Raw genomic sequence first — 23,269 nt, forward strand, 5'->3', positions numbered from 1 at the left:
ACTACAAACAGAGGCACAACTCTGTGACCCAAATGTTTCACTGGAACTTATGTCACAAGTACCACCTACCAGCAGTAAAGAATTGATGGGATCATAAACCTGCAAATATAGTGGAAAATGAACACGCAAAAATACTGTGGGACTTTTGAATCCAGACTGACAAAGTTTTGGAACACAATACACCACATATCATGATTGTGGAAAAGAAAAAAGTTTGGATTATTGATGTCGCCATAACAGGTGACAGACAAATTGAGGAAAAACAACAGGAAAAACTCAGCTGTTATCAGGACCTCAAAATTGAACTGCAAAATCTCTGGCATAAACCAGTACAGGTGATCCCAGTGGTAATCGGCACACTGGGTGCTGTGCCAAAAGATCTCAGCCGGCATTTGGAAACAATAAATATTGACAAAATCATGATTTGTCAACTGCAAAAGGCCACCTTACTTGGATCTGCACTCATCATTCAAAAATATATCACACAGTCCTAGACGCTTGGGAACATATATATCTCGTTTGCTGTGACATACTGTCTTTTTGTGTCAGAATAATAATAATAATAATAATAATACTTTATTTATAACCCGTCCTATCTTCCCAAGGGGACTCAGGGTGGTTTCCAGCGGAAATAACATAATGGCAAACATTCAGTGCCAAAAATGGCAAGTAACAAGTAAAACAATGGGTAGACAAACTTAAATAAAGATTATAAAACAGAAACTTAAATAAACATAATATAATCCCACACACACATGTACAACATAATAAGCTCAATTATGCAATAATATACAGTACATCTGTAGAAACAAGATATTACCAATAGAAAGAGAGGTTAGCTCACGATTCAGAACAATATTTATAAGCTAACATCAGGACTAAAAATACCATACATGAAACTTTAAAACAAATATATGAATACAAAAGAGCCAAGTCCGAGGAAGTGACAGAATATCACATCAACAGGGCTACTTACATTTGTGTGCAGGTTCTCTTGCATAGGAAACTGTGGGTCCAACATCTGTAGCTGCAGAACTGAGAACCACAAAGTGAAGATTAGCATCTAAATATTTTTGGGCAAAGGTCTACTAGTTTCTATAGGGTTTACAATTGTGGAGGGTCCCAACGACACATCACCCTATTTTGCACAGTGCAGTGCTTCCAAAGTGAACTCCCAACTCAAAATCGTAGAAGGACCACCCAAGACGGATTGGAGAAATTTTCTGGAGTATATAAGAAAGACAAATAAGGAAATTTATATCAGCAGTCTACAGTGAAGAAACTCAATGGACTATCAATGGGAAGCTGACGAATAAATAATAATAAGAAAAGACAACAAAGGGATTAATTCAATGTTTATTTCCCAATTATCTGCCTAGGGAACTCCTGGAAATATTTTAACACACACTTCTTCTTTTTTTCTTTTAATCTTCTGTCTCTTCTCTTTCCCTCTTTTCCCCTTCCCCAATTCCCCATCTATGTTTCCAACTTTACTGAAAACATTGTTCTCTTTCCATGTAAGTAACTCTATTTTTGATTAATTTACTTCTTTCTATCCGCTCCATCTGAGGAGCAACATATTTCAAATAATTTTTTAAAAAAAAAAATCGTAGAAGGACGCATAGTACATCCTTGTTCTTTTTTAAGCCACAAAACAATTGGTGGTTGGGAGTGCTCTCGGGATCACGCTGGAGTGCTTAGAAAAGTAGATGTAACCCACAGGACACAAACTTCTGAACCTTGATATAAATGCTAGGTCACTATTTTCTGCCTGGCTCACAAAGGTCAGCTTGTCCCAAATGTCTGTTGTTGTCCATTCGTTCAGTCATTTCCAACTCTTCGTGACCTCATGGACTAGCCCACGCCAGAGCTCCCTGTCGGCCGTCACCACACCCAGCTCCTTCAAGGTCAAGCCAGTCACTTCAAGGATGCCATCCATCCATCTTGCCCTTGGTCGGCCCCTCTTCCTTTTTCCTTCCATTTTCCCCAGCATCATTGTATTCTCTAAGCTTTCCTTTCTTCTCGTGATGTGGCCAAAGTACTTCATGTTGGCCTCTACTATTCTTCCCTCCAATGAGCAGTTGGGCTTTATTTCCTGAAGTATGGACTGGTTGGATCTTCTGGCGTTCCAAGGCACTCTCAGCGCTTTCCTCCAACACCACAGTTCAAAAGCATCTATCTTCCTTCGCTCAACCTTCCCTATGGTCCAGCTCTCACATCCGTAGGTGACTACAGGGAATCCCAAATGTCTATGTTGGTAGAAAGGAATGGAAAACCTGGCCAAGCTGACCAGGGGGATTCTGGGAGTTCTAGAACCAAGTAACTTTTCCAAACTAGGACTTGAAGCAATTTGTTTTCCAGCTACTTTTTTCTGGCATTGTGCATGTGGTGATCACACACAGTGATGGGAGGGGAGAGTGTGCTGAGTGACATCATCCTGATTCAATGGCTCCATCAATATGGGAGTACTATTTAGCGTCACTACTTTCACAGCCCTTGACTAATGGCTATTGGAGGTGCCTCCATAAACACCAGGGGCATAAGATGAAATTTTGGATATGTTACGGGCTCCTCTGCCTCATAACCTGGACTAAATAGCTAAAGGTGATAGCAGCATATCAACCTGCAGAGTAGTACAGTAGCCCTCCTCCGCCTCCTATCCTATTTACTCTACCCAGCAACTAACTACATTCGTAAATGTTTTATAGATAGATTTTTCTGCTGAGAAAATAGAAAAATCAATACTATGCTTTCACTGCATCAATTTTCTGCATGAATGAATCAATTATGGGATCGTAGCTTTAAAATCAATCAGACCAATGATCCATTTAGCCCAGTGATGGGGAAAGCTTTTTCCTGTAAGTTTTTGAAGTATCCTATACCTCCCTCCCTGGAAGAAGGAATATTTTCACTGCTTTTCCACCTCCAGAATTTTTATTTTGTCCAGAAAATGACTTTTTTTCCAAAAAGGAAACAAACTGCAAGTTGAGTTCCTTTATCCTTCCTGTTTACAAAAAGGACTTGCCCCAGAGAATCCAGACACCCTCATGTGCCATGTGTTCAATTTTCTTGGGTTTCCTTTTTCAAAAATAGCTCCCTTGCCCCATGTGGTACAGTGTGAGGATAAGGCCATCCAGTGTATTATGGAAGTCCAATATACCACCTACCCTTCAGAAATACCAATTTCTCCTCCAGCTTAACCCCGGTGGTGCAATGGGTTAAATCCTTGTGCCAGCAGGGCTGCTGACCGAATGGTCAGTGGTTCACATCCATGGAGTGGGGTGAGCTCCTATCTGTCAGCTCCAGCTTCTCATGCAGGGACATGAGAGAAGCCTCCCATAGGATGGTAAAAAATCCAGGTGTTCCCTGGGCAACGTCCTTGTAGACAGCCAATTCTCTCACATCAGAAGCGACTTGCAGTTTCTCAAGTCGCACCTGACATGGGGGAAAAATGACAGCAGTGTGTCTCCAGGGTGTTAGACAGGAATCTTTTCTAGCCCTACCAGGAGTTGATAACCTAGAAACACAAGATCCCATCTGATCTTGGAATTTAAACAGGGGGCCCTTCCACACAGCCATAAAACCCAGAACAACAAGACAGATAACCCACAATATTTGCTTTGAACTGGAATTTCTGAGTCTACACTGCCAGATAATCCAGTTTTTACAGCTGTGTGGTGGGGGCAGAGTCAGCTATAATCAGTACTTGGATGGGAGACTACCAATGAATGCCAGGTGTTGCAAGCTATATTTCCAAGGGAGGGGCTTGGAAATACAGCTTTTTCTGGAAAAATCACCTCTGAGTATTACTTGCTTAAGAAAACTCTATGAAATGATTCCATAAGTCAACAAAGTCACACACATACACTTGGAGTTCCTTGATATGCCTGATGGCTCCCCCCACAAGAAGTCCCATCAAAGACATTGAGGGTGGTATGATCAACAGTTTTAACATTCTGATATAAAAGAAAAAAAGGTGTGTGCATGGGTAACTTTTCAGAGAGAAAAACTTTGTGGAAATATAATATTTATTGTGTTTTGTTTGCTAGATCTACTTTCAAAATTAAAATTGCTGATGAGGAGCTGCCATGATGACGACGACGACGATTTATATCCTGCCTTTTGGCAGAGACTGTGCCCTTAGGTGCCTTACTGTTTGCATTTCAAACTCCATATTTAATCATTATATCAGCACACTAATATTCAACATTCATGTGTGATATTGGCCATAGTAAGTTTCTTGATGTCATACTTGTTTCCATCTGCTGTCATGATGAATACTGTGGAATGCACAGAATTTACCAGGTTCAAAAAGTTCTGCTCTTTCCTCTTATTTTCCAGTTGTCTGTTGATGGTGTTGTGTGCCTTCAAGTCATTTCCAACGTAAGGCAACCCCAAAGTAAATCTATCATGGCTTTTTTTAACGTAATTTGTTAAGAGGGGTACTTTTTGCCTTCTGCTAAAGCTGACAGTGTGTGGCTTGTGCCCAAGGTCAAGTAGGGTTCCATATCTGAGTGAGGATTCGAATCCTAGTTTCCCAGTATCCTAGTCCAATACTCAAAGCACTGCAGCACACTGGCTCTTTTCCAGTTGTACTTGATAACAAACAATCCTACGAGTGCATCATCCCAGCCCTCCCACCCTATATCCTCACCTCTTGTACTGTTATTCATCTGCCTTGAGCTCTCCTGGAGGGCCTGGATTTCTTGCACTCTGTACTGCAGTCGCTGGAGATTGAATTCAAACATCAGCTCTTCCCGCTGGCGGTGGACATAGAGAGGCACATGCTGGAACTACAACAAGAAGAAATGGGACATGGTCACCCTGAAATTCATCTTTTACAGATTTGGGACAGGGTATGGACCAAGGGAAATCTCCAGAAAGGTATTAAAAACATTGCAGGAATTTTAAAAATCAAAGATACAATTAAGGGGTAAAGAGTAAAGAGTCTGGCTCTGGGGGGGTGGTCTAATCATGTCCGACTCCATTTCTAAGCTGAAGAGTCGGCATTGTCTGTAGACACCTCCTAGGTCATGTGGTCAGCATGATTGCATGGAGTGCCGTTACCTTCCCACAGAAACGGTACCTATTGATCTACTCATATTTGCATATTTTCAAACTGCTAGGTTGGCAGAAGCTGGGGTTAACAGCAGGAGCTCACCCCGCTCCCCAGATTCAAACTGCCAACCTTTCAGTCAGCAAGTTCAACAGCTCAGTGGTTTAACCCACTGCACCACCTGGGGGCCGTAAAGATACAATTGGAACCTTAATTATTTTTATTGGGAATGCCAAATAAACAAACAAAATCACTAAACTGCAAAGTATGGCACCATACGATAACTTCAGCACAAATGTTACATGCACAGCACTAGAAAAAGTCAGACCTTCAAACTATAGAAAAATTGATAGTAAAAGTTTTTAGAGTGGTGGAAATTGATAAATTGGAAATCACGAACAAAGAAAAAACAAAAACAAAAAAAAGCTTTACCAAAGACTGGGCACGCTATTTCTTTATTATTTTTACAAAATGTAGAAAAGTTTTTATAAAAGGCATCATAAATTAATATGTCAGACTTTATACATAACATTTTTTATTCGTAACTGGAAGATTGGAAAAAGTACTGTAGTAGGAAGAACAGAACTGTACATGTCTGTCTCCAACCCAAAGGATGTGAAGTCATTACAATGGGATGGGTGGGAGGAAGGAATGGCATAGTCATGTACAATCATTGTATAGATGTTAGGAAATATTGCATTTGTTTATGTGTATTGCATTTGTATTGCTGTTTCTTTTGATAAATATGCTCATTTTAAAATTAAAACGAATGAAAAAAGAACAGGATTGGGAGTATCATGAGACTGACTGTGGATGGACTCCACTGCTCACGAGTTATTGTAGCATTAGAAGGCTAGGGTGAGGCCTCGGATCTTGATTAATTCTGCCTCTGAGAACAACAGCTGGAAGACCTCTTACCTTTTCCTGTACAGCTGCACGTTCTCCTCTTAAGATTCTTTTTACTGTCTCCACCAACTTCAGTGGCTCTCTTCGGTATCTGTTCTATAATTATTAGACAGAACACAAATACTGTTAAAACTTGTTACTAAACCTTTTTATACTGGAGTGGAACGTTTTTAAGACCAAACCAAAGGGTGCTGCGTTTTGTGTAGTTCAGCAGGTTTAAAATGATTTTAATGATTTTATTGCTTTTGATTGTGCGTTTTAATATGTCCCATATTTAATTCTATTTTAATGTTTATACACATTAGGTCTTAATGTATACAATGTATACATTAAGACCTAATGTGTATAAACATTAAAATAGAATTAAATATGGGACATATTAAAACACACAATCAAAATCATTAAAATCATTTTGTATACAACGTATACAATGTATACATTAGGTCTTAATATATGCATTTTAATTGTTTCTATTTTGAGTCTCCTTGAGAGAAAGTGGGATACAAATACTATAAATAAACAAACAAACGAACTCCAATATTTGGATAATTCACCTCCAGAAAGCAGTCTGGCTTTGAAGCTGCAAAGCCATTCAATGCTAACCAAGGCAACCAATGACAATATAGCCCGAAAAAACCTACAACAACCCAACCAATGACAATGTTTACACTTGCTTCAAGAAGAGAAGAGTTCTTTCTCCTACCCTTGACATTCCACAGATATATAAACCTCACTAGCCTAGTTTCTAACAGACCTCACAACCGATGAGGATGCCTGCCATAGATGCCAGCAAAACGTCTGGAGAGAATGCTTCTGGAACATGGCCATACAACCCGGAAAACTTATAGCAACCCAGTGATTCCAGCCATGAAAGCCTTCGACAAAACAACAGAATAATTTTCAAGTGTGTACTCATACCAGAATGATAAAAAACCATACAAAAGGAGAAAAAACATGAATGAAACCATAAAGATCTTTACAAAATTGTATTTGAAACTGCAAGAGTACAAACATTTGTGAGAATGTTTGTACTCTTGCAGTGCCATAGATGTGGGCAAAACATCAGGAGAGAATGCTTCTAGAACATGGCCATACAGCCCGGAAAGCCCACAGCAACCCAGTGATTATAGCCATGAAAGTCTTTGACAACACACCTCCAAACTGATTGAAATGGCATGTTGAGGACTGCACGACAATAGTAGGAAGAACCACATCATCCATTCATTCTCACACCCATCTGTCCTCTGCCATCGACCTCCGTCCTGCTTCAATGTAGTACAGTCCTATCACTTCAGGATTCTGCCAACACATTCTACCACATGCAAAGACCTGGACAACATTTGCAAAACAGAATTATATCATCCTGATTCCACTTTATGTGCCATGGCAACATTCTGTGAAATCCTGGGATTGGCAATTGAAGGCAGGTCCTATTGGACTTCAACCGAAGGAATCCCTCCCCTAATGCCCTGACCAAACTACAAAGCCCAGGAGTCTATAGGGGGGCAGTTAGAATGGAATCACTGGACTATAGTTGTGCATTAGGAATGGAACCCAGGTGTATCTATTTCTCTCTCTCTAGAGCTTCAACTTAAGTAAAGGCCATGCCTGAACGTGAACGTCTACATTTCTTCAACATCTCTCCCTGAACTTAGTGAAACAAGACCAAGTCTAAGTGAGCTCTGTCTATAAGCCACCTTGTTATTCATCATGTTAGTTAGCAAGAGTCCCCACTTCTTAAACATAAGAGATGGGTTGCTCAATGGTTGCAATTGTGCTAATATCAAAGAGAGGAGAAAAGTGGATTATTTTTTACTATAGTTCCCAGAAACACCACGGCTGAAGGATTATAGGAGACATAGTTTAAAGTATCTTCCAGAGAGTACAGGTGAAGATAAGCTGCACTGCGTCTTTCTTAACAAATTTTAATACATTGACAAGGGCCTTCCCAATGTTGAAGAAGATCTAAGACAGTCACTTCCCATGCTCCCAACAAAACAGGCAGGAAGTTGGTGGATCAGCACTGAGCAGTATTTTCAGTGGTATAGCTGAAGATGCTGTTGACAGCTGCCTCCACTTCAACAGATGTTGCTCCTTTACAAACCTCAAGGTTAGCTGTAACTTGAAGCATTGGGCCAGGAGAACCATTTTCATTGGCCAGGTCTTGTAACAGCTTCACCATGGCAGTCAGTAGTCTTGCAGCCTGAACAGCACAGAAAGAGTCTGATGTGTTGTTGATGAATTCCCTGGGAAAACCAGTTGTGAGATATGGGGGGAGAGGAGAAAGGAAAAATGAAATGTAGGGCAACAGTCATACCCTATCTCAGCTTTTTTTTCTTTTCAAAACCATACAAACTGATTGACATTGTCCAACACATCATCAAACATCAAATAAAGTGCTAGGAGCAGAATAATTTTGTCAGAGATGTAACTACTTCTGGAGCAAAGATTCCTAACTAGCGTAGTGTCCCATTAAATCACAATGGCACCCTGCACCCTTTCCTAGTTAAATATTCGGAAAGGGGAAAATGTGGACCATCAATTTAACTACATCAATCTCTGACAGGGACCATTTTACATAAAACTACAAGCCAGAAACCTTTGGTTACCAAAGGTAACTAAAGCAATATATGTAACTCTTTCACTCCAGCTTTGTTTTTTTGCTTGCACAAATGAGTAAAACATGTTAGAAGACAATAATATATTGTGACACTCAAATGAAAGATATTGGTTTGCTCACAGGGCCCTTTCACACTGCCCCGATATTCCAGGATTTGATCCCAGATTATCTGTTTATCCCAGATTATCTGGCAGTGGCGACTCATGCATTCCAGTTTAAAGCAGATAATCCGGGATCAGATGCTGGGATAAAGGGCAGTGTGGAAGGGTCCCTAGATAGGCTATAATGCATTGTTACAAGCTTACAAACATTGCTTGTTTAGGAGCAACCCCCACCCCCCCAAAAAAACAAAACCTTGGTCTTATATGTCCAATTTTGGGCACCACAACTGAAGGCAGATATTGACAAGATGGAATGTATCCCGATGGGATTTTGGCCTGCATAAATGCATAAAATCTAGTGTCTGGATCCAGGGAAGTCATGCTACCACTGTATTCTGCCTTGATCAGACCACACCTGGAATCACACTGTGCCCAAATCTGGGCACTGCAATTGAAGGGAGATGTTGACAAGTTGGAAGGTGTCCAGAGGAGGGCAACTAAAATGATCAAGGGTCTGGGGAACAAGCCCTATGAGGGGTGGCTTAAAGAGCTGGGCATGTTTAGCCTTCAGAAGAGAAGGCTGAGAGGAGACATGATGAGGGCCATGTATAAATATGTCAGGGGAAGTCATAGGGAGGAGGGAACAAGCTTGTTTTCTGCTGCCCTGAGACTAGGACGTGAAACAATGGCTTCAAGCTACAGGAAGGGCGATTCCACCTGAACATGAGGAAGAACTTCTGGACTGAGAGCTGTTCAGCAGTAGAACTCTCTGACTGAGGATGTGGTGGAGGCTCCTTCTTTGGAGGCTTTTAAGCAAGGCTGGATGGCCATCTGTTGGGATGCTTTGAATACAATTTTCCTGCTTCTTGGCAGGGACTGGACTGGATGGCCCATGAGGTCTCTTCCAACTCAATGATTCTATGATTCTGTATATTTCACTAAGATATAATTTATTAGTATTATTATCCAAAAGGGGTACCAGTTTGGCTGCATGCAATAAGACACTCCTAATTCACAATGTCAATGTAAACTAAGAATCCAAGGTCCCCATTTGTGTGAACATAGTTATTTTCTGAGTTGATAATGGCGTATTAAATTATTGCACTATTATGATGAAACTAGACAGCATGAACCTTGGTTACCAAATCAATCCATAATTTGTCAGCCTCTCTACTGTATTTTGGATTTTTTTCTTTTAGCACTGAATCACTCTGAATGACACTTCCATGCAGGTTTTCAAAAATAAGCAAACAATGCAATTCTACTTCTAACAGACACAATTACAAGGGACAATGAAGCTGTGCTTTTTTCCCCCTTTTTTTCTTTTTTGAAGGTCTCATCTCCATATATCTCAGCCCATCTGCTAGAGAGAGCAACAGAACCAGGAAGGACAAGCCTACAGATTATTTATTTGATTATACTATCACCCAACTTCTAGCTCCTTCAAAGAGAATTACTTGATTTCTAAGAGATTGTCTGAAACATGATGACAGTATAGACACAACACTGTGTCTCAACTTCTTCCCACACAAAGTTATCCAGAGTTTAGCAATAAAATGACACATTAGAGACTGGATAGGCCCTACGATGATATGCCTTCATCAGTCTGCATTAATGTTCCGTGTGATAAAAGAAAATTGACATGAAAGGGGTTAATGGTGATAATAATGTGGAAAACAGCTGTCATTTGGAAATTTGGGGCAAGAGTCCCAAATTTCATAGACTTACCATGGCTGAGCTTCCAACCAGTCCCCCAGAAAGCAGCGTAGGTCATGAGGAAACTCTTCAAAGAGGCCATTGAACCGCTCTGGAGGCATGTCAGAGACAAGGCTCCACAAGGACATCTTGGAATTGGTCATTCAGCACAGTAGTCCCGTTCGCTGCTGCAATAGAACATATACAGAAGGTTACAACACCTACTGGCCAATGGGCCATCTGGGACTGTCCTCTTTACTGCTGAAGAAAGGCCTCTTTAACATCCACAAATCAGATGATCTACAATGTTCTTTAAATGGATAACTGACATACCGAAAGCTACCCTATACTACTATCAGAGTTTTACCCTAAGTAAGTTGTTTTAGGGTAGATGTAAAAGCCTTTTAAAATGTGAATTCCATAAGAGAGACAAACAAGAATTAACAATTTAATAAGAAGTAAAAAAAAGATAACAAGCAAAGGTTACAATGCAATACAATATAATACTAATCTATATATATAAATTTTAATGTTCAAAACCACTGGATGAATTGACATCAAATTTGGACACAATACACCTATCAGGCCAACAAGTGACCATCACTCATAAAAACACTGAAAAACACAGTGAAAGAGACTTAAAAAGCCAAAAAATACATTATAACGCATGCACAAAACCATATATATACCCACATAAACATACATAAAACACATATACACAGACTGGGCCACAGCAACACGTGGCAGGGGACAGCTAGTAATCTATATAAATAAATATATAATGTTTGTTTGTGGGATTAACATAGCTCAAAAACCACTGGATGAACTGACACCAAATTTGGACACAAGACACCTATCAGGCCAACAAGTGACCATCACTCATAAAAGCACTGGAAAACACAGCAGAAGAGACTTTAAAAACAAAAAAAACCCAAAAAATACATTTCAACGCATGTGCAAAACCATATATATATATATATATATACACACATACACACAAACACACACACACATATATATACACACATATACACAAATATATACAAACACAAAACACATATACACAAAGTGGGCCACAGCAACATGTGGCAGGGGGCAGCTAGTAATACAATATAATAATTATATATTTCATATTACATGAAATATTACTAATAATTTTACAGTATGTTGGTAGAGTACAATATGGGAATATATGGTACTAATATTGTGCGATGGTAATAATATAATATATTGTATTTATGGCACATATAAGTAAGCCACTCTGAGTCCCCTTCAGGGTGAGAAGGGCAGCATATAAATGTTGTAAATAAATGAATAATAAAGCTTATTAGTGAGTGCACTGTAGCATTACATATAGTGATGAACTTCTTTCTACATGGAAACTCTCAAAGCAAGAACTAACAACTCCCAGTCCTAAACTAATATACTTCTTTAGGTTATACAAGGGTCAATCCAAAAGTAATGTACAACATTATTTAAAATCCAAGTTTTGTTCTATATCTTCGCTATTTGCGGACGAAACAGAAAAATCCTTCCTGCTTCTGTTCAGATTTAATTCAACCTGCTCCCGCATACGAGTCCTCAAAGATAGCTGCTGCTCTTGAAATCTGTCAGAATCAATGTGTTATAATTGAATTCCTGATTTGTAAGAATGAGACAGTGGGGAACTGAAGAGACTGAAAAAGGTATATGGAGATGACACTGTTGATCACAGTACTATTAGTCTCTGGGCAGGCAGGTTATAAAACTATAATAATAAAACTTTATTTATAGACCACCCTCTCTCCCTAAAGGGATTCAGGGTGATTAATTCCCCATGTTATCTGGTAAAAAGGGGCATTCAGGATGCTCCATGAAGGTGAAAAATAAAATTTGGATTTTTTACAAAATGTTGTGGATTCCTTTGGAATGACCCTCTTAATTCCCAAAATCTCCCAGACAACATGGACAGCTCCATGTTAAAAGTTTCTGTTTTTTATCTCCACTCCAACAGCAGACCACCTATGTAGCACAATTTGAAAAATTAGCTGTTCCTGGTTTGAAAGAATTATTTCCCATTTAATTATATGGTACTTACTTTGAAAGTATTTGTTATATTCCATGAATGTCATTTTTGTGGCTGCCACAAACTATGCTGAATTGAGTGTGACTTGATGAGATATTCATTGAAAAACTGGAGCAAAATGTGCTGCAGGATGTCCTGCAGCTGTTTTGATGTTTTTATGTTAAAACCAATTAGGAAATGACATTTATAACTAGGGAAATCCTAAACCACCCTTTCAAAATATTTCCCCATGGAAAATATTTCTGCTTCCTGACCCTTCCCGCCCCCAAAAAACCCCACCCCTTCTCATGTAGTCATGCTCCAAAACTCATTTCATTGTGTATCAGGCTAGACAAGCCCAAGCCCAGTTTTGTTTTCTGTGGTTAGCCTAGATAAAAGTAATGTATATAGTCCTCCAGATATTGTTGGGCTACAACTCTCACAATTTTTTTTTTTTTTTACTATTGGCTCGCATACCCTCAAGTTTCAGAGGCAGTTCAGCAACACAGCAAAGACTCAGTCATGTCTTAGACTAGCAGTTGTTCCATACTATTTCAGGCAGGATCTGTTGTTGTTACCTTGCACTTGAAGATGTCAAAAATTAAGCATGAAATTTGCCTCAAGCCTAGCACCTTCTGTTCTACCACTAAGATACCGTAATTTGCCAAAAGCTCAGATATGTATAATTGCCACAAGGCTGGCAAGGCCAATTTATTTTCTTCACTCATCCTATGGAGACCAAACTATACAATACAGGCCACCAAAACCTGTGCTAAGGAAACTAATAAACCAAATCTGAATTGATTCAGGAGGAGTTCAAACTACAAGAGAGGAGATTCCATCTGAACATGAGGAAGAACTTCCTGACTGTGAGAGCCGTTCAGCAGTGGAACTCTCTGCCCCGGGGTGTGGTGGAGGCTCTTTCTTTGGAAGCTTTTAAACAGAGGCTGGATGGCCATCTACCAGGGGTGATTTGAATGCAATATTCCTGCTTCTTGGCAGGGGGTTGGACTGGATGGCCCATGAGGTCTCTTCCAGCTCTTTGATTCTATGATTCTATGAGTTCACTTTCATGTACCCTAAAACTAATTGCCACATAGTGTGTTCTCTATTCATAGCCCAAAGATGTCACTGGTTTAGATGTTTTACAAAAAAAAATATGAACAACTAATTGAGGTCCACTGGGAAGTGTCAGTCACAATAACCCAGCTAAGCTTCCAGTTTCAGAGTCAGTACAACCCTGAACATCAAATGCTATCGGTTCCGGAGAGGGTTGTGGTCTTCATCTCTCTGTTTATTTGTTTCCTGGAAGGAGTTGGCTGATCTTTGTTGGAAGCAGAATATTTGGACTCAAAAGATAAACCCTCAGTGTTATTCATCAGATTGGTTGTTAAGTTTTAAAACATTTATCTATACTATAAGGCCCTTTCTACACAGCTGAATAAAATCTCAGATTATCTGCTTTGAACTGGAATATATGGCAGTATGGACTCAGCTATCCCAGTTCAAAGCAGGTATTGTGGGATTTTCTGCCTTGATATTCTGGGTTATATGGCTATGTGGAAGGGTTCTTAAGAGTTCTTAAGAAAGGAGGAGAAATTCAGTACTCCATGTGTTTATATTAATTGCTTGCCTGTCATGACATGCATAATTTTAGTTTCTATTAACAATTGAACTATTGCATTTCCATTCCTTCTTTTTCTAATTCTCTCAGTTCCACACTCTTCATGTTGCCAGAAAAACTGCCCTACTCAGTGATCACATAAACTTTTTTTAATTGTTGCCATTAAAATACTATTTGCTACTGTAATTGTAGTGTATTTAGGAGGGGCCACTGATAACAAGGTCAGTGTTCAATGACCTTCTGCTAAACCAGATCAGCCAGGATAGAAAACAAAGTATTACGGGTTGAAGACAAAGTACAGAGGTTTATTACAGTTTGGCCAAAAGCAATGAAAGTACCAAATCACTGTTCAAAATGTACACGCATGTCTTCATATTCAAACTTCCCATGCCTCCTCCTAATTGGCTGGGATTGGATTGGAAATTCTCTGACATCACAGATAGGAAGATTCCCATGGTGGGAAGAGGAACTTCTGATTCAGTTCTTGTGGGTTTTTTCGGGCTATATGGCCATGTTCTAGAGGCATTTCTCCTGACGTTTCGCCTGCATCTATGGCAGGAGAAATGCCTCTAGAACATGGCCATATAGCCCGAAAAAACCCACAAGAACTGAGTGATTCCGGCCATGAAAGCCTTCGACAATACATTGAACTTCTGATTACTGGTTGGTTTAAAGCAGTGATTCCCAAAGTGGGCATTACCAATCTGGGGGGGGGGGGTAATGGCCGCAGGTGCATTTGGGGGCAATGAATAACTGTAAGGGGGCAGTGAAAGCATAAAAGAAAGAAGAGAAGATTTAGAAAAAATAATTTCCAGGGGGCAGGCCAAATAAGTTTGGGGACCACTGGTTTAAAGGTCTCATCCATTATAGAGACACTCTCTTGGAGGGCACAAAACTGAAGAAGGTGATGTGGGTATGAAGACGACTTCTTGATTGATTTAAGTGTCCAGTTCAGTGAAGACAAAGGTGCAAGACACAGGAAACAAAAGGTGATGATCTTGGCTGACCTGAAGCTTGGTTGCCCTTTTAGAAGGCTAATATATTCATGTTTGTTTTAGCCTTCTTTTCCATGAGAACTATAAACCTCTAGTCCTATGTGAACAGGTAAATAGTATATACACAGACCTTGTGATAAAGGTATTACCTGTCTCACATATAAACATAAACATATTATCTAGCTTTGGAGAGCACTGGGGTGGGAGAGATCTTTCAAATTGTTTGGCAATCTCTGTTCTCAGATGCTTATGTAAATGGCGCATTGGGGGAACGGATGCCTTTACAATACATTTGATACAATTTTATAAATTTAAGAATTGATACAGTATAGAATCAATACAAGCTACACAGAAAATATCATTTAATACATTTATTAAAGGGTTTAGGCTTTAGTATAGTTTGGGGCCCAGCTGCTGCTGGGTCCTCCTGGCGCCTCCAGGGCTTTGATATTGCAGAACTTTGAAAGATCAGAAAAGGTTTTAAAAATAAAGGAAAAGTCATATTTTCCATGAAGTCTCATTCATGTCTATAAATAATTGGGGCGGGGGGAGTGTGCTATGGCTCAACAACATAGTCAGATACCTATCCAACATTTCTTAATGCACATTCTTGGCCAAATAACAAATATTAGGCCACAAAACAATACCAAGCTGAATGCACTTAAGTGCTCATTAAACTTTTCACTGGACTGCATCCAATATCCTGGTCAAAATTTCTCAACAAGCCATACTTCCAAGTCAACTTTGGCTTATTTATATACAGAGTGGTGATAAATGCCTGCTGATCATTACTTTTGCAACCCAGTTTGTTTACTATGACCTCTGAACCTGAACACTGATCTCTTCTCCAGCAGGCCAGAGAAAAAGCTTGTTGTTCTCAGAGCATTTCTCCGGTTCACTGAGAGAGAAACAAATCAAGAGTGCCAGCTCCACACTAGACAAAATACACATGGAAAATGTATGGTTTAGTTGTTACTGTCTGAAGCCGGGAAAAGGGAGGGGGGGCACAGGGGAGGGGGTGGCACAGGGGAGGGGGGTATCAGCCAGTATGCTCTAGCATTCATTCTTAAACCAGAATTTCCTTACAGTTCACTCTGTTGTAACACCTTGAAACCATCCTGCGTATTTTTAGATGATGTAGTTGAATCTTATTTCATTCTCAGTGACATCTTCCACCATCCTTGTGTACAGCAAACTAGTTTGAAAGTACATGACGAGGCACTGTGCTAGTTATGAGGCCCCGAAACAGAATGCCTTCAAATTTAGAATTGCACCACATAAGCAAAATCCATTGTAAAAAATATTTTGACAGGAAGATGGGCACACCTAAGCACAATGGTAAGTCCAACATTGTTTCTAATGTATTTGGGAGACATCCTAGCGAGCAACCAAATGCTTTCCAAGTCCTTCACCTTACTCTTCTTAGTACTTAAAGGTAAAGGTTTCACCTGACATTAAGTCTAGTTGTGTCTGACTCTATGAGGTGGTGCTCATTCCCTTTCTGAGCCAAAGAGCTCATAGACACCTCCAAGGTAATGTGGCAAGTATGACTGCATGGAGTGCCATTAACTTCCCGCAGAAGCAGTACCTATTGATCTGCTCACATTTGCATGTTTTCAAACTGCTAAGTTGGAGAAGCTGGAACTAACAGCAGGAGCTCACCCTGCTCTCTGGATCTGAACCACCAACCTTTCGGTCAGCAAGTTCAGCAGGTCAATAGTTTAACTTCCTGCATCACCAGGGGGCCCACAGAAATACTTGCTTTGCTTCAATGAGCCACTCCTCCTCTTTTGTTAGTACTTAAAGTGCTTCATGCATACATAGTCAACTAAATTATCAGTCATCCTGAGATGAATATCTGACAGAAGACTGTATATCTAAATAAAATATGGCACGTTTGCTCCCACAGCGGATTTGTTCATCAAAATATGTGTATCTGTATACATTCATTCTCCACACCAAGTCCATTCAAGGGAATTAAAACAGTAATTTCTCCAGATGGAACTGAGCAAAGCATACAGTAGTCACCTTGGGCAAAATGCCAGAGCTAAAACTGGTGGATATCTCTGTTGCTTCCTATTTACGGACACATTGGATTTCTCAACATAAATAATAAGAAAAGGGAGATTATTGGTGCCAAATTCTACTGAGGACATTTCACAGTACTAACATTATAGGATATAGACACAGGATTTTCTTGATTTACCTCTCCCACCCCTCTAACTATTTTTGCTTCTTGCTTTCTGGGCAAGAAGACTCCTGCATTACTCTGTGTGTGTGTGTGTGTGTGTACGTACAGGAAAGAACTAGGACAAATCCACATTTCTGCAAAATCTCAAGAAGATTACACTGTGGAAAAAGTTCAAAGTAAAAACTTTCCTATATACCCATGCATATGGAGATGTGAATGTTTAAAGATCTGCCACTATGAAATAAATAAATCTCACAATATCTGCTTTGAACTGGGTTATGTGAGTCCCCACTTCCATATTTTCCAGTTTATTTATTTATTTACTTCATTTATAACCCAACTTTCTCACCCCGCAGGAGACTCAAAGCAGAAAATGTGGGATTTTATTCAGCTGTGTGGTTAGGCCCTCGGTAATTGTTCCCAAATCCAGGCATCCAAATATTGAACTACTCCAGTACCAATCATCCATGAACAATGGTGATTAAGAGTGGAACTAATAGATGTTGGAGTTGAGCCCCAGGCAGAAGGTTAAAAGGAAAGATAATGTGAGATGTTATTGTTCTAACTCAGGAAAGCAGATCAGGTCAGCAAAAGTATCACTAGGTTGGAAGGACAAGAAATTTTCCCTGTACTTCCATATTCCCAATGTGCATGAGGGGAACAATGAAGCTGTGTTTGTGTGCCTGTCCCTTTCCTGATGTTGTCATCTGTAGTTCGTTTTCCTATCACTTACAATGAGCAAATGTGTTACACAGCAGGAAATAAAACTCAACTAAATGGGCTGAGAAGCTCACACCTTGGCAACCCTATCTATGCTTGTAAACATTTTTTGCTTTCCAGCCTGTGTAACATACCACAAAGCTTTGCATCCAGCCACATTACTGTTCTGCCAGTCCTAACCAAGCAACCTTGTGCTTTTTGGTTCAAAGCCTGAGATTTCTCTTGGGATTGTCTACTGTTATAAAAAGGCACTGCAATATATTTTGGGTAGCTGATAGTAGGCTCTAGAGAACTAGACATGTTAGCCAAGTCATAGAAAAACAAAACAAAAAAGCACCTGCTCATTCTGGGTTCTAGAGAGAGTTGTAGATTCAGGAAAGAGGTTTAGGGAAGGACCACCATTACAGACCTTGGTTGGAACAGCCTCTGCAGAGGTTTGGGATGGAACTAGATTTGACAGTAGTTTCACTACATTTTAAAGATGTAGATGAACCAAACCTCTCTAGGTCAATAGGTTTTAAAATGAGACAGATTTAGATCTCTACTAGGTATTATGTGAGACATTCCCTGTGCTGCAAGAGGTAGTGCTAGAGATGGAAAAGTCTCCTTCTCTCATATTCCCAAAATGAGCCCAGCTTGTGTGCAGGTCAACCTAAATTTGAAAGCAGGACTCCTCATCCATGAAGTTCCTAGATTCCAATATCTCAGAATCACCTAACCTTTCAAACTTTACTTGGGTCTGCTAAGCAGAAGCAAATGCTCCAACTGTCTTGATTTATCCTTTGTCATACCATTTTTTAAACTGCTTTTGAAATGTTCCAGTTCTCTCTCCTCCTCCCATTTCCCCTGAGTTGAAAGTGCCAACATAACAAAAGCAAACCACTGCAGCCTCTTCTAGCTTGCCTGTTCTTCCTCAAGAATAACTTTTGCTTTCTCAACTGCATTCTGTTGCTGTCTGTCTGCACATATGAAAGGTTAGAGCAGTGTTTCTCAACCTTCCTAATGCCACAACCCCTTAATACAGGTCCTCATGTTGTGGTGACCCCCAACCATAACATTTTTTTCGTTGCTACTTCATAACTGTAATTTTGCTACTGTTATGAATCGTAATGTAAATATCTGATATGCAGGATGTATTTTCAGTCACTGGACCAAATTTAGCACAAATACCTGATATGCCCAAAGTTGAATACTGGTGGGACCGGGGGTGGGGAGTTGATTTTGTCATTTGCAAGTTGTAATTGCTGGGATTTATAGTTCACCTACAATCAAAGAGCATTCTGAACTCACCAATGATGGAATTGAATCAAACTTTACACACACAACTTCCATGACCAACAGAAAATACTGAAAGGGTTTGTTGGACATTGGCCATGAGTTTTGGAGTTGTAGTTCACCTACATCCAGAGAGCACTGTGGACTCAAACAATGATGGATCTGGGCCAAACTTGGCACAAATCCTCATTATGCCCAAATGTGAACACTGGTGGAGTTTGGGGGAAATAGATCTTGACATTTGGGAGTTGTAGTTGCTGGGATTTATAGTTTACGTACAATCAAAGAGCATTTGGAACCCCACCAACGATAGAATTAGGCAAAATTTCCCACACAGGACCCCCATGTTAAGAAATGCTGAGTTAGAGCATATGAAGAAGCATAGTTTTGGTATGACATTGGCTAGGAGAAGAGGGGAGTTCTTTTCCTTCCTCCTTTCTCCATGGTGCAAATACAATGCCAGGACAAAAATTACCCTGGTATTTGGACACTTCCCCCCTGAGGTGTTTGACAAGATTAACTTTTTTGGATTACTGTTGACAGAATTCCAGAGCCAGTATGGTCCCTAGAGGTTTCTTGGATTTATAGTGCAACTAATCAGAGGTTCTGGACATAACACAGCTAAATTTATACCAGAGACCGAAAAGAAATGGATCGAAGAAAGAAGATTATTGTGCAAAGCATCACAGAATTGTTCATGTGAGTATAACTGCTGCTTGCCTGCGCAGCTAGCCAGTGGCCTGTTTACTGAATCACAATCTCTGTCTGAGAGTGTACTCAAAAACATCACCTCCTTAGGGAAATTGGCTTTAAAACATGCTCAATATATTTTACACCCCAATATATATGGGTTGCAGATTTTTTAAAAATATAGTAAATAAAGAGAGGGACATTTTCAAAGGACTTTTGAGAAGGCAAGGCAATATATCGCTTTTCTATAAAAAAAAAAATGCCTGGAAACACTGATTGTGGGTGGAGTCATTTTGAACACTAGCTAACTCTGTGTCTCAGCTCTGACCATAAAGCCTGACCATTCCAGCCTCAAGGACTTGCAGTGGTCTTCGTTTCTGAAACCATTTCACTTTGGGGGGGGGGGGGGGGGAGCGGCGGCACCATTTTGTTGATCCACTTTTTAAAGAAGTTCCTTTACTAATAATATAATATAGTATATTGTATATACATATAATATTTATAATATTATAATGTAATACAATATAATACTAGTAATAATAATTCAATATTATAATTATATATTTACATTACATGTAATATTACTAATAATATTACAATATAATTGTATAGTGCAATGTAGTAATATATACTGATATTGTACTATGCTAATAATATAACATATTGTATGAAAATATATATTGTAAGCTGCTCTGAATCCCCTTCGGGGATTCCTGTAATCAAAGCGCCCTTTTCTTCACTTTTCCATTAAAATGGAGAACCTCAGTGTTTGCATACCACCATTCAGAACACTAGTCCTAACTATCACCCTTCTGCATGGCAAGGAGCTCTGTTGCTCTTTGGCAACTCTTTGGCACCTGATGAAAAGTCCTGGGAAGTAGGAAGAATGTTAAAATCCACTCTTGGGTTGATATTGCAGCGGAAAATCAAACACTCATGAGCACTTTCCTGATTCCACCACAGTTCGAAAGAACCCCACAGCAAATGAAGGGGTTGAAGTAGGGAAGCTTTTGAGTTGATGACCTACTGGAAGGAAAGGGTCCAGCAACTCCTGTCTCTATTGCATCCTCACCCCACTCCCCTCTATTCCTCTGCTCAAACTGGCAGCCTCCCCTAACTAACTCTCACCTTTCAGTCCCCAAACTCACAATGGCGGACCTTCTTACAAAGGACATTTAATATGATGCCAAGTTTTAAACTTTGTGTTTTTAAAATACATTTCAACTGTACCCTTGGTTTGCTTATGATACGATAAATAAATTAAGTCCCCAGACTAAAAGATGGTGTCTCTAACATCTAGTTTCGTTTAGGGGCACACAAGCCACCAGCTAGTTAAATTAACAATGGAAAGTTGTTACTTGTTGTTGTGTGCCTTCAGGTTGTTTCCCACCTATGGTGACGCAAAAGGAAATTCATCATAGGTTTTTGTTGACAATAATTGTTCTGAGAGTTTTTGTCCTTATCTTCACATTTGAACAAATGTGACAAATGGTTTACCACCAACTAAATCATCATCTTATGACAAGGACGGTTTTAAATGGTTATTTTAATATTTTGATAAATGTTTTTTAATGTTTATGTATTGTATGTGAATTTGTGTCCTGGCATTGAATGTTTGCCGTATATATGCTGTGCTCTGCCCTGAGTCCCCTTCGGGGTGAGAAGGGCGGAATATAAATGCTTTAAACAAATAAATAAATAAATAAATAAATATTTTATTTGCACACATAGAGTAAATGGGAAAACCCACAGCTTATTGCTATTGACACAAAAGTATGAGCAAGCTTCCAGCCTACAACTGAAAATCTTTCATGGCTTTCAGAGTTTTAGGATTGTTAAAATTATCTTGCATACGTGCCTTTCTACTTGTTCCCCAAACAAACCATCCCAAGAGATTCATACTGAACTTTTGCTCAAACTAATTGAGCAGACTTGAGAATTTGGCCTCTCTCCTTGCTATTTTTAGAATGCTTTAACAAAATATTTAGACTAACATTACATTACTGCTACTACTACTGTGTGTTACCATGACACAATCACAATAATGTTAATACGTCGAGGAATGCCAAAGAAGAAGAGAGCATCAATACACTGATTCTATCAAAGGCTAGAGCTGCCCTCCCTAACCTGGTATGTTCCCTAACATCTGGAAGCTGTCACATAAGGGGAGCTAAGCTGGGACAGTGGTTTGGAAATGTGGAGACCTCTGTTCAAAATTTATGTTGAGCCATGAATCTCACTGTATGCTTCCCTTCCATTTCAAACAGGCCTTGCAGGAGAAAACCACATGGTTGAATCATATTCTGTTACTAACTGCCTTCAAGTCCACATGGACTTATAGTGACCATATGAGTAAGAGACCTCTAATCCTCAACAGCCCTGTTCAGGTCTTGCAGACTCAGGGCATCTGTGGCTTTCTGGATTGAGTCCATCAATATGGAATACAGTCTTATTTTTTCACTGTCCTCTATCTTACATCAGACACAGTGAAGATATCCGCCCTTGCGCTATGCTACTCTGCTGCTGAGTATGCATGCCCAGTGTGGAACACATCTCACCACACTAAAACAGTATATGTGGCTCTTAATGAGACATACCGCATTATCACGGGGTGTCTGCGCCCTATACCACTGGAGAAATTACACTGCTTAGCCGGTATTGCACCACCTGACATCCGCCGGGAAGTAGCAGCCAATAGTGAAAGGACCAAGGCAGAGACATCTCCAGCTCATCCCTTGTTTGGGCATCAGCCAGCACGTCAATGACTTAAATCAAGAAATAGTTTTCTAAGATCTACAGAGACACCCACTGGAACACCTCTGCAAGCGAGAGTCCAAAAGTGGCAGGCTCAAACCCAGAACCTCAATCAATGGCTGATACCCAATGAGAGACTCCCCCCTGGGCACACAGAAGACTGGGTGACTTGGAAGGCGCTGAACAGACTCCACTCTGGCACCATGAGATGCAGAGCCAACCTTAAGAAATGGGGCCACAAAGTGGAATCCACAACATGCGAGTGTGGAGAAGAGCAAACTACAGACCACCTGATGCAATGCAACCTGAGCCCTGCTACATGCACAATGGAGGACCTTCTTGCGGCAACACCAGAAGCACTCCAAGTGGCCAGATACTGGTCAAAGGACATTTAATCAACTACCAAGTTTGCAAACTCTGTGTCTTTTGTATGTTTGTTCTGTCAAAAATGCAATACAACTGTTCGGTTGCCTGACACGATAAATAAATCTTACTAAACATTATTGTCTTTTCTGGTGAGTCAAGTCTTCTCATGATATGATCAAGGTACAACTGTTTCAGTTTAGTGATCTTGGTTTCCAGGGAGAGTGCAAACTGG

At 40.0% G+C, this 23,269-nt stretch overlaps 1 protein-coding gene across 4 annotated transcripts in view; it reads right to left on the minus strand.

Annotated features, from left to right (window-relative positions):
* Positions 1–23,269, minus strand: part of STAT6 (signal transducer and activator of transcription 6) — an 85,257-nt gene that overhangs the window by 30,719 nt on the left and 31,269 nt on the right. For 3 of the 4 annotated variants that reach the window (XM_067464239.1, XM_060763016.2, XM_067464237.1), the window contains 5 exons: positions 10,412–10,566; positions 8,067–8,208; positions 5,975–6,058; positions 4,655–4,793; positions 977–1,035 (listed from right to left, as the gene is read on the minus strand). In XM_067464239.1, the coding sequence (XP_067320340.1) occupies positions 977–1,035; positions 4,655–4,793; positions 5,975–6,058; positions 8,067–8,208; positions 10,412–10,542 (555 nt within the window). In that variant the 5' untranslated portion in view covers positions 10,543–10,566. The remainder of the gene's footprint in view (positions 1–976; positions 1,036–4,654; positions 4,794–5,974; positions 6,059–8,066; positions 8,209–10,411; positions 10,567–23,269) is intronic. The other variant, XM_067464238.1, reaches the window with a different exon arrangement.

Source organism: Anolis sagrei, chromosome 2 (genome assembly GCF_037176765.1).
Source record: "Anolis sagrei isolate rAnoSag1 chromosome 2, rAnoSag1.mat, whole genome shotgun sequence".
NCBI classification, from domain to species: Eukaryota; Metazoa; Chordata; class Lepidosauria; order Squamata; family Dactyloidae; genus Anolis; species Anolis sagrei.